At 37.5% G+C, this 11,762-nt stretch overlaps 1 protein-coding gene across 1 annotated transcript; it reads right to left on the reverse strand.

Moving 5' to 3' along the window:
- Positions 1 to 230: 230 nt before the first annotated feature.
- On the reverse strand, positions 231 to 9,637 carry inpp1 (inositol polyphosphate-1-phosphatase). The gene is made up of 6 exons (XM_017451143.3): positions 9,454 to 9,637; positions 6,005 to 6,210; positions 5,837 to 5,897; positions 4,157 to 4,357; positions 3,800 to 3,974; positions 231 to 1,253 (listed from the first exon to the last, which is right to left on the reverse strand). The coding sequence occupies exons 2-6, from the start codon at positions 6,206 to 6,208 to the stop codon at positions 752 to 754; spliced, it is 1,143 nt and encodes a 380-aa protein (XP_017306632.1). The 5' UTR covers positions 6,209 to 6,210; positions 9,454 to 9,637; the 3' UTR covers positions 231 to 751.
- Between the last annotated feature and the right edge of the window lie 2,125 nt (positions 9,638 to 11,762).

An 11,762-nucleotide genomic window follows, 5' to 3' on the forward strand; every position in this document is an offset into this window, starting at 1 on the left:
TATATATATATATATATATAATATTTAACAATTATATTTGAATCTGAAACAGTGCAGGACATTACAAAATATAATATCGTATACTGGCTACAATAGAACCGCACATGGAATTGGCAGTTCGTGCTGATAGTTTGATAAACAATAACCGTAAATGTAATAAAATAATATGTATGTAAATAAAATAACTACACAGGTCCTCTCGGGGTTGCTGTTTTGAAATAAACAACACATTTCAATAACAAAATGTTTAATATATATTTCTATACACACACTACAGAAACCAGCAGCCTTGAGCATTATATAATATAAATGGATACGCATAATAGTAGGTATGTGCTGATGTGACATTTTATAATGTGACATCACAACATTTCAGAAAAATTTATTTCAGCTTATGATACCACAATATTGCATTTACAGTTAATCTTTTAACTCTAACTGTTTTAGGATCAGGCTTGTATGTTGTAATTTTTAGCACCCCATGCATGTGACATTTTGCTTGCAAGCTTAGATGCACGCTTTTAAACAGAGAGTTAGCTCTTACAGCTAATCCAACCTGAAAATGTTGTCTACTTAGGCAGCCTAATCCAGAATTTTACAACATTATGACATCAACAGTGTATTAAAAAAAAAATCTATAATGGCATAAATATGTCAACAAATTGCACCAAAATGTAATAAAGGATATAAAACCAGCCCACCCCTAAAATAAACATCCTAACAAAACAACATCTATGAAATAAAAAAAAAATCATATTTTGTCAGCAAGTGCCTCAACCACTCTGGACAGAACTGAAGAGTCCAAATATGCCACCAAACCCCCCTGGTTTGCCCACTGCTCAGCCCCCTGACACCCAGCGTGGGGGTTATTGTAGGTCAGTTCTGCCCTGAGGTCCTTATTGCCGTTCCTGACAGCAGAAAGGCACTGGCTAAGGTCACAGATGCCCCCTCCGAGGGCGCGCAATATGGCATGGGGGGCGCATGAGTCCCACTTGTAGGTGCTGCCCTCAGAGAGCACGTACATATCCACCAAGCCCTGAATCACACATAGGACCTTATATCCCGCCCCTGAGGCATAGGTCAGCTGGCCGTCACAGAGCGGCAATAAAGCATCTTTCACTTCCTGTTTCTCACTGGAGCTCAGGACCACCGAGAGAGAGTCAGGGGTTTTCCCATCAGGCCGCTGACAGGGTGTGAAGGAGCACAAGTTGATCTCTTGATAGGAAACTCCCCAGAAGTACCGACCCTGCCATCTGAAATAAATGAAAAGCAGGGGTGACACACGATGTCAGCGAAGTGAGAGATTTACTAAAACACCTTGTTAAAGCACCATGCTAAACAGAAAGCTTTACGTTACTTGTTAGCTGCATTATCATTGTAGCTGCAGTGCAATACATGTCTTAAAGACAGTTCACTAGTTCTGGAAAAGCAATATCATCTAACAATTTGATGACCTGCACTTCACTGTAATAAGTGAAATATCTTTAATCCCAAGAGATCTCACCTCTACACGATATATTATCAAGTGCTTCACTTTTTCTGTGCTTGTATTCGTCCAAGAGCTACACAAGAGCTGTGCCATTATGCTCCCCACTTACACTTATCATCAAGTGGTGATAGTTTAAGAGTGCTAGAAAAGTGCCACAGTCTGTTTATATCAGGACTGTGTAATAAATAAATAAAAAGAAAATAAACAAGACAAAATACTGTGTAATATTCTCCTTGATTATGATCTATGAGACTATAATCTGCTGTGTTTCTTTGGGCAATCAATTTATTTTAGTGAATCAAATAACAGCAGTGACACTGCATGATGTTTCTACATGATTCTACATGAATTTAGTGCAGAAGGGAAAAAAAAATCCAGATATACGCTGGATAAGTGTAATTAATCGGAACTGAATTTCCTAAAAGCCACACAGCACAACGAACGTCATCACATGGTTTTGAGATGAATCACACTCAACATTCCACTCTACCAGTATGTACCATGATTTAAGGAAACTGGGTCCTGATCTTCTCCCAAGTCAAGATTATTCCATTTGAATTATTTGATGATTTGACTGATATCTAAAAGCCAATCATGTAAACACCTACTATATCTTCTGGATTATAATATCTTTTAGCTTGTAGAGCATGTATATTTGTTAGGGTCATTACAGTAAGTATCCTATCACAGTATTTTTTTTTCCATTTGTTTTTAATTTTAATGCTTTTAGTTTCACGCTAAAATAACCCTGAGAACTCATACAGGCAGTTTGTTTCCCCTCTTACTGTATACCACAGAAACACATTCCTTTATTAAAGTATGTCATATATCTATCGATTCATAGTTACACTTCATGCTGTGCAATGTTTGGTTCTTGTGCTCTGTTACAAACAGTTCACAAGACAAAAACATGCAGCTTGTCCTGTTACAGAGAAGAAGTGCAACCACAAAGTTCAATGGCCTGCATCCTGAAGACTTTCCTTGGAGACTCCTTACAAAAAAGGATAAATAAACGTCTCTTTAAAGAAAACCATTATACTTAATAAACAGCTAGACGTTTTTTTTAAAAAAACCATTTGTTATTAGTCTTCGATTACGTGGTGTATCCGCCTTGCACTAGCTGTTACTATAGAAAGAATTAGAAGAACGCATTAATATAACCTAGGGTTTATGAAAATTAAATGAAAAGCAATCATAAATCGATGATTATTGACCATTCTTGAAAAATGACAGACAATTGTTGGTGAAACATCTGGGTGGGTTAAACTGCTGTGCAAACAGACAGTTGAGGTGATTTGCCTGTAACTGTGATACATAAATAATTGATCAGAGGGTGCTGAATTGAATTGTATTATATCGTTTTGTAGCAGATTCAGTGGTATTGTCAAAAATCGTTACTTTAAGAATGATAAAAATCGTATTGTGTCATGTGGAAACCTGAGATTTACACCTCTAATAGAAAATTTGCCCTGTAGCCAAAACTACTGTCTGAGCTGCTGGTATTAAAAAAAAAACTTCTGACCAATCAGATTCAAGAATTCAGCAGCGCTATGGTATAATGTGATTTATCCAACAAAGCAGTGTGTACAGGATTTTTTTTTTTTGATTGTTGTGGCCAAATGTGCTTGATTTTGTTGCAGTGTGATTTCAAAATGTGCGATGCGATTTGAGTATTTTGTGCTTTTTTGAGGAAAACTACTTGAATTGGTGAAATCGCACTTGCACGTAACTGTTTTGCACGGATTTTCAGTGTTGCTTGTTTTGTTTAAATGAGACCTTTTAGCTGTACTCAAGTTCCATGCACGTGAATTACATTACATTACATTATATTTATTCACTTAGCAGACGCTTTTATCCAAAGCGACTTACAAATGAGAAAGATACAAGCAAAATTGAAGAGGGCTTTGACTGAATGTGCGTTGTGATGACGTCGCGTGACGCGTCTCAGCCCAAATATGCGGGAAATCTGTGGTAATTTTAAAAAATTTAAAGCTCCTCTGAATATTGCAGAGTTTGCTTGATTCTGCGATCACAAAATCCTGGAGGGACTAACAAAGATATACATATAATGATTTGATCTCTAAGCAGGCACAATTTAGGGATTGTGACCTAAACTAAGGAGTGACTTATAGTCCAATTATTTCAGACACACTGCTCACTTCCTCTACAGAGTCAACCAAAATCAGTCAAATATTGGGTAAATAAAAACAAAGCCTTCATTAATTAATAGATTTGTGTGCACCAGTCATAATGACACCTCTATGACCCTTAACTGTTATAACATAGTCAGTGGTAATGCATGATACTTGCCTCTTGCCCGTTGAGTCTTTGCGTGTAAATGGCTGATTGATGACCCCCATCACGGGTTCTCCTGTATCACGCATGTAAACGCCAATAAGAACAAGTGCACATGGAAGACCTGAGGGGCAAAACTCATTGTCTGATACCTCCCGATCCTTCCCTTGAATATACTGGCTTGTGCCATCTGCACACAAGGAGCATGTATAGCATAAGGATTAAGACAATATTGTATTCATACAGGGCACATCATGCTAAATCTATCATCGTTGCTTGCTTAAACCTGGATTTGGTCGGAAGGCTGCGTTTCCTCAGTCTACTCTACCCTCCTACCAGTAATGTTAAAGCAAACATCAGACGTTTCATTACCTATGGGGTCAATCCAGATGGCCAAGTCCTCTGGTTTCAGAGGGAGCTTCAGCTTCTCGGCAAGTTCGTCTTTTAGTTGCAACTTCTGATGGATGGCTTCGGCCAGGAGGGACGCGGCCGTTCCGTCTCCGTCCAGCACTTTAGCCAACAAAGCCGTCGTGTCCTCTTGTTTAGCGCATACAGTCACGGTCACACTCTCGCCTTAAGGATGACAGAAAAAAGAAAGAAAATAAACAAGACAAAATACTGTGTAATATTCTCCTTGATTATGATCTATGAGACTATAATCTGCTGTGTTTCTTTGGGCAATCAATTTATTTTAGTGAATCAAATAACAGCAGTGACACTGCATGATGTTTCTATATGATTCTACATGAATTTAGTGCAGAAGGGGAAAAAAAATCCAGATATACACTGGATAAGTGTAATTAATCGGAACTGAATTTCCTAAAAGCCACACAGCACAACGAACGTCATCACGTGGTTTTGAGATGAATCACACTCAACATTCCACTCTACCAGTATGTACCATGATTTTAGGAAACTGGGTCCTGATCTTCTCCCAAGTCAAGATTATTCCATTTGAATTATTTGTTGTTTTGACTGATATCTAAAAGCCAATCATGTAAACACCTACTATATATTCTGGATTATAATATCCTTTATCTTGTAGAGCATGTATATTTGTTAGGGTAATTTGAGAATTAAGTACATTGTGTTGTCTTGAATATCACATAATAATGAGTCTAGGAAACTGTATATGTGTTAGAAGTTTAATTCTAACTGATGAGTGGGTAGATGATTTAGGAAACCTGTTAAAAACCTAATTTTAAACTTTTTAATACTAGTAGGTTTGAATAAAACTACAGGGGGAAAATTGAGTCAGTATGAAAACAATTCAGCCAATTTCCTTACTAAACTGCACAAAGTGTACTTCAGACTGCTAATATTTTCACAGCAAAATATTGACTTTGTTTAGTTTATAACTGTTTACTGCTCTTCATTTCATTTCATTATTTTTGGAGGGATCGTTGCTTTACATCATTTCTTTGCACGTACCAAAGACTATTGCACAGTACAGTATATTTCATTGATTTATCACCAAAAAAGGATGACCATGAGTTTTATAACTATTATAATATTAATAAGTAAAATATATACAATTAATATGTAAAATAATCACTTGGTTAATATGTTTTTAAAGCCCAAGAAATAGCTGTAAATGATTGCACGTCTCTACATCTTTACACTCATTACAAATGGGGGTGATATATGAATATACAAGACTATGCAATTTTGGCAAATTGCTCTTCTTTTACTGCCATCCCTAATAGCCTAATATCACTGTTAGTTAACTTAATTAGCCAGTTATTGGACTGCTAGTAAAGTAGATCACATATTACTTTCTTTTTGCATTCTGATAAAACGACTCTATTTACATTTACTTTCTTTTAGTAATCTGATTACACTATTCTGATTACAAGTACTTCCTTTTCAGAATCTCATTGCACTATTCTGATTAGTACTTGTGGTTTTGTTTATTTATTTATTTTTTTGCAATGTGATTACGTAACTCCGATTACAAGTACTTTCTTTTTGTAATCTTAATATATGATCCAGTCATGTCCCGTGGACATCTTGAGACATTTAACAAGTGACTATAGAGGATCAGTCACTCACCGTGTCCATTCTCAAACTTGTTGGATTCTTCTCCGTAAATGAAGCCATTCAACTCGGGAAACTGTTGCAGAAAGTTTTCATTAGACAACAGCAAGTGAGAATCCAGGTGTCAGATAACAAACAGGTCAAAAGTGTGCTAAATAACACGTTAAACGTTTTCTGGAGTACCTGTGCACAGACGTCGTGTCGGATCATTTCCTGTATCACAACGTCAGCGAGCGTCTTGAAGTCCTGGACAAACTTTTTGTTCTTGTCGGCGCCGGTTTTCTCCTGCACCAGCAACTCGAACAACGGCGCCTCCTGCCTGCACACCCGTGCCACGTTGGCGGCTTTTTCAGCCACGCTCAGGAGCAGACGCAACAAATTCGCCATAGCTGAAAACAAACATGAAAAAAAAAGTTCAGAATATTAAGATTTTGGGTTTTATTATTTTCTCTCACAGGTCAATTGGTCATTAATTTGTACACTTGCTATTAAAAATGTCAGTGACCTTTGAACTATTTTTGTAAAAGGATGACTCGTGTTACCTGAGTGTTCTGTTATTTTGCAGTAAGTTTGTCAGTGGCTTGATGTAGGATCAGCAGTAGTAGTAGCAGTAAAACAGATATTTTAAACAATTTACAGTTTTATTCTGATTTCATTTCAAATCAAAGCAATCTACAGGATGATTTGCTCACTCATCATGACTATTTTTTACCATATTTATATGGTTACTGGTATTACTGGTTATTAATATATTGTCATTATCATTGTTACACTTTTATTGCTCATTGTATCCTTTCTGTGCTTTAACTCCAGGAGGTTTATAATGGGATAATCAGGTCAGGCTCTTAAAATACAGTGCACAAAAATATCACACTAACTGGGACAGAGAGAAAAAGATTATTAGAGTTTAATAGAGGAACTCTTCTGAGAGAATGCTTGTGGCATGTGCTGAGATCCCCCCCGGATGGTTTACATGTCTGTCGGTCGGTCGGTAGGTAGGTAGGTAGATAGATAGCGAGCTTACTTTTGAATATTTATCTGATAAAGATCCTGTCCCCTGTCCCATCTTTAGCAGAAACATATTCAAAAGTAAGATATTTATGTCCATAATTACAGAAATACAGTATTTATCAGCAGGTTATAAAAAATTTTTTTCAAAGCGACAAAATTGGAACTGTTTAAAATCTGTACTTCTAATAAGACTTACAGCTGAGTACAAAAGTTTGTACACCCTTACTCGAGTCCAACAAAACATCCATCCATTTTCTGTAATGCTTATCCTACACAGGATTGCAGGCGAGCCTGGAGTCTATCCCAGGGGACTTGGGCATGAGGCAGGGGGACACCCTGCATGAGGGACCAGCCCATCGCAGGGTACAATCGCACACACAACGGACAATTTGGAAATGTCAATCAGCATACAACATGTCTTTGGACTGGGGGAGGAAGCTGGAGTACCCAGAGGAAATCCCCAATGCATGGGGAGAACATACAGACTCCACGCACACAGGGCAGAAGCAGGATTTGAACCCCTAACCCTGGAGGTGACAGGCAAACATGCTAACCACTAAGACACTGTGCCGGCTGCCCACAACAAAACATTTGTTTCCTAATTATCATAACAAATATAAACATGTGGCTTTTTATTCCACTCGCCTCTAAGGAATTTTCAGATCCCTTGCCATTTGTTCTGGATTATTTTGTTATTTGTCTTCTACTTTTTTTGTGGCTTGAGTAAACACCAATAAAAAGATGGGGTTTTTTTGGGGTAGATAAACACAGGAGAAACCATGGGGACACATACATTTGCATTGTAACTATTTTTTAAATAGAGATGCTAGAATTGTAATGTGGTCTTTATTTTGAATGACAATTTTGCACTTTAATACTTTTACTTTTTTTTTCCTCTCTTAATGACACCTTCATCTTTTACTTTCTCTTATTCTTCACCCCCCCCCCCCCCCCCCCCCCGCACCCCTAATTCCAAGGAGAATCCTGTGTAATAAATGTGACACTTGTACTGTAAAATTGTACTTTAGAGGAGATCATATGACTGCGTTATTTTTTATGGAACAAATTAAGAAAAAACTGAGAAGGGACCATTAAATGGAAACTTAGTTTGACCTTTTAAAACTACTTTTGCTGTTCTCACTATTCTATTTTTTTTTCCTTCAGAGTTTAATTTTCTCTACAGCACCTTATAATACCTATTGTCACAAACCAACTTTATAGAATTGGGGATTCCACACTTATTTCAAGACCAAAACTGGCAAGAAGAAACTTCCTTAGAACATTAGGAAGAAAGCGTGAGAGGATCCAAGGCTCAAAATGGGGAAACTGTTGTCCTGTGTCTGACAGTGAACTGTGAGATTACAGTAGAAGGCATTGCGGTAGAGTGCACATAAGTAATAGGCTAACACATAATGTGGCGTGTTGTTAGAGGAAAATAATCAACATAGGTGTGCTGTATACGTCCCGATGTGAAGCAATTTATTACTTTCCGATAAGCGTTTTACTCCTTTTATACCACAACAATTTTCCATTGCGATCATTTAAAAAAAAAATTATTAAAGAACAACACTTTTTTAAAAATCTATTAATAGTTGTGTTTTACATTGTGACACATCCACAAAACAAGTTAGTTTCTGTTATCACATACGATATGACCACTATAAGTGGTAATTCTCTAGCTTGTGACTGAGCTGAGTCATCTGACCTGAAGACTTTCCCATGGTGGAAAAACATTAAATAATCTCTTCATAGCAAGTCACCACATCAATGCTTACACACATTTTTACAAGTACTTACACGTACTGTAAAGCGAACAGCGTAAAAGTTCCTGTGTACGTTGTTACTAAAGAAATGTCAATGTATTGAATGATCGCATTAATACAAACCTATGATTTGCAGCTGCATGACTGTCAGAACTGCTGTTATGGAAAATTAAGCAACACATAATTAATCTTCTGACCAATCAATTAAGAATTCGAAGGCACCATGGTATGAAATTGATTTTCGACACACACCTAGAGAGTCCAGGAGCACATACTATAATGTATAACCTGTAAATCAGTTGTTCTCAGAGCAAAAATATAGACCATGAGGACTTGTTTGGGAACCAATGCTTTAACGGAAGAGGAAATGAGTCCATAAATGAGGATTTCCTTATGAAAAAAAAGTAACTCAGATTGTGGCAGGAAAAGTGCTGCTTCTGTATCCTGTCAATATCAGTCATTTGTTTCCTCTTAAACACAAGACTTTTAATGCTTTAATGTGATTACTTGCACATGTATTACCCTTCAAAGTAATGAACTGAAATGAGTCCTTTTTGGTCGACATTTTCCTCCCACAATTTGAACTCTTCTTTGAGCTGCATCCAAATATAATGCAAATATAATATACAGATTTTTGCATGAATATTGCTTAGTGATGCTGGACAGTCTGAGCCATATCAAGGCATATTTACTACATAAAGATAAAACTAAAATGATCATGCATTGTTTCTACAGAGCACTAGCGCGCACGTACACACAGCTGTATGTCAGGAGCCACATCTGTCTCAAAAAACCAAACACAGAGTAATGAAGCTGCTAAAAATACAAATAAAACGAACCCAGGAAGCTGATACTCACCTTAAAATAAAACTTGTTTGTGTGCTCTAGATTAAATTCGCGTACTCGAGGTTGTCAGGGCACTCATTCGAGGTTTGTTATCGACACAAGACAGGAGAAACGATGCGAAAAAGAACACTTCCTCTATCAAAACCTCCATCTGACTGAACAGACGCTTGTCACTGTTGTAAACTGCGTCCTCTGCCCACAATGCACGGCGCATGCGCGGGATTCTGACGCATGCGCACTGCGTAGAGCGTCTGCGGCCCTGGTTCAGTGGCGTTTCTCATTTTCTCGCTTTGGTTCAAAAGCAAATCTACGGTACTAAGCATGCCACACCCTAAAAACATTATAAAAATGAACAATTTCATTCAAACAAACAGCTTTTAGACATAAAACATGTCTCGTGTTTATTTATTTACTGTACAGTAGGTACATATACATTTTCCCAGAGGAAAAATTCTTTGCTTGAAGGATCTCATTGATATTTAACTCATGCTTCTGTTTCATTTAAGTATCAGCTTTGTCACAAATGTTTCTCCTGAAAGTCCTTGGAATTCCTAAAAGTAGACTGAAACAAAAAATAGTCTTAGGTCCCCCCCAAGATTCACAACCACTTCACCACTTGAGAAGTTCTTAACTTCATAACCCTTACATAATTTGTAAGTATAGAACATCTTGAAGTCCTGAAGTAAAATAAAGTACAATTCAATTCTGTTTTATTCAATTCAATTCAGTTTTATTTGTATAGTGCTTTTAACAACGGACATTATCACAAAGTAGCTTTACAGAAATATATAAATGTATGATAGAACTTTTACATAGACATCCAAAACATCTCAGTTCACCACAACAATTGATATGCCCACAAACTTTCTAGATCTGCTCCTGTGATCAGATTAATCTCTGCTGCTGAGACTGTGTCTGAGTCCTGAACACTAATTGGAAGGCTGTTCCATAACTATGGCGCTTTGAAAGAGAAAGCTCTGACCCCTGCTGTAGCCTTCATTATTTCAGGTACCAACAAAGCCTGCACCTTTTGATAGAAGTCGGCATGGCGGATTATAAAAGCCCAAAAGTTTGCTCAGCTACTGCAGTGGGAGACTATTGAGTGCTTTGCAGGTCAGTAGTAGTATTTTTTCTGGATTGTGTATTGACATTCTGTTTCTTATCTTTTTATATTGCTGAGATGAAAGAAAGCTATCCTAGTAATATTATCTACATGAGCGTCAAACAAAAGACTGTCAATAATTTCACCAAGATCTTTTACTGCTGCACATGATGAAACAGAAAAGCCATACAGAGTTACTGTGTAATCAGAAAGCTTACTTCTGGCTGCATGTGGGCCTCGTACATGTTCAATTCAATTAAATTTTATTTGTATAGTGCTTTTTCCAATAGACATTGTCTCAAAGCAGCTTTACAGAAACATATAAACACGGTATACAGATTTTAAAAGTGCGAATTTTTCCCAATTGAGCAAGCCGGTGGAGACGGTGAAAAGGAAAAACTCCCTAAGATGTTAAGAGGAAGAAACCTTGAGAGTGAGAGGAACCAGACTCAGAAGGGAACCTATTCTCATCTGGGTAACAACGGATAGTGTGAAAAAGTTTAATATGGTTTTATATGAAGTCTGTTTGGCCTTAGAAGCAGCCGTAGTCCCAGCAATCTGGAATTGGAATAGATGAGAGCTCCATCCAGAGGTAGGACATCCGAAACAGATCAGGCAGGTCCAGAGAGCAGAAAGGATCAGGATCTCTAGTATCTCCATAAAATTGTGTGTGGCTCAACAGAAGGAGAGAGGGAGAGAAAAGAATGTTAAGAGTGTGCTTGTTAATCGTAACAGAAAGTCTAGTCAGGGTAGGCTTGAGTAAACAAATACTTTTTAAGCCTAGACTTAAACACTGAGACTGTGTCTGAGTCCCAAACACTAATTGGAAGACTGTTCCATAACTGTAGGGCTCTATAAGAGAAAGCTCTTCTCCCTGCTGTAGCCTTCACTATTAGAGGTACCGTCAAATAGCCTGCATCTTTTGATCTAAGTAGGCATGGTGGATCATAGAAAACCAAACAGTCGCTTAGATACTGTGGCGCGAGACCGTTTAGTGCTTTATAGGTTAATAATAGTATTTTATAACCAATGCGAGATTTCACTGGGAGCCAATACAGTGTTGAAAAGATCGGGGTGATGTGGTCGCATCTTCTGGTTCTAGTTAAAACTCTAGCAGCTGCATTCTGAACTAACTGGAGTTTGTTTATGCACTTACTGGAACATCCAGACAATAAGGCATTACAGTAATCTAGTCTAGAGGTGACTAAAGCATGAACTA

This window comes from Ictalurus punctatus, chromosome 21 (assembly GCF_001660625.3).
Source record: "Ictalurus punctatus breed USDA103 chromosome 21, Coco_2.0, whole genome shotgun sequence".
NCBI classification, from domain to species: Eukaryota; Metazoa; Chordata; class Actinopteri; order Siluriformes; family Ictaluridae; genus Ictalurus; species Ictalurus punctatus.

Coding starts and splice junctions, on each gene's coding strand:
- inpp1 (XM_017451143.3), bottom strand. CDS start 6,208: ATGGCGAATTTGTTGCGTCTGCTCCTGAGCGTGGCTGAAAAAGCCGCC. Junction 3,975..4,156: donor CATCTGGATTGACCCCATAG/GTAATGAAACGT, acceptor CCTTGTGTGCAG/ATGGCACAAGCCAGTATATT. Junction 1,254..3,799: donor AAAGACTCAACGGGCAAGAG/GCAAGTATCATG, acceptor CATTTATTTCAG/ATGGCAGGGTCGGTACTTCT.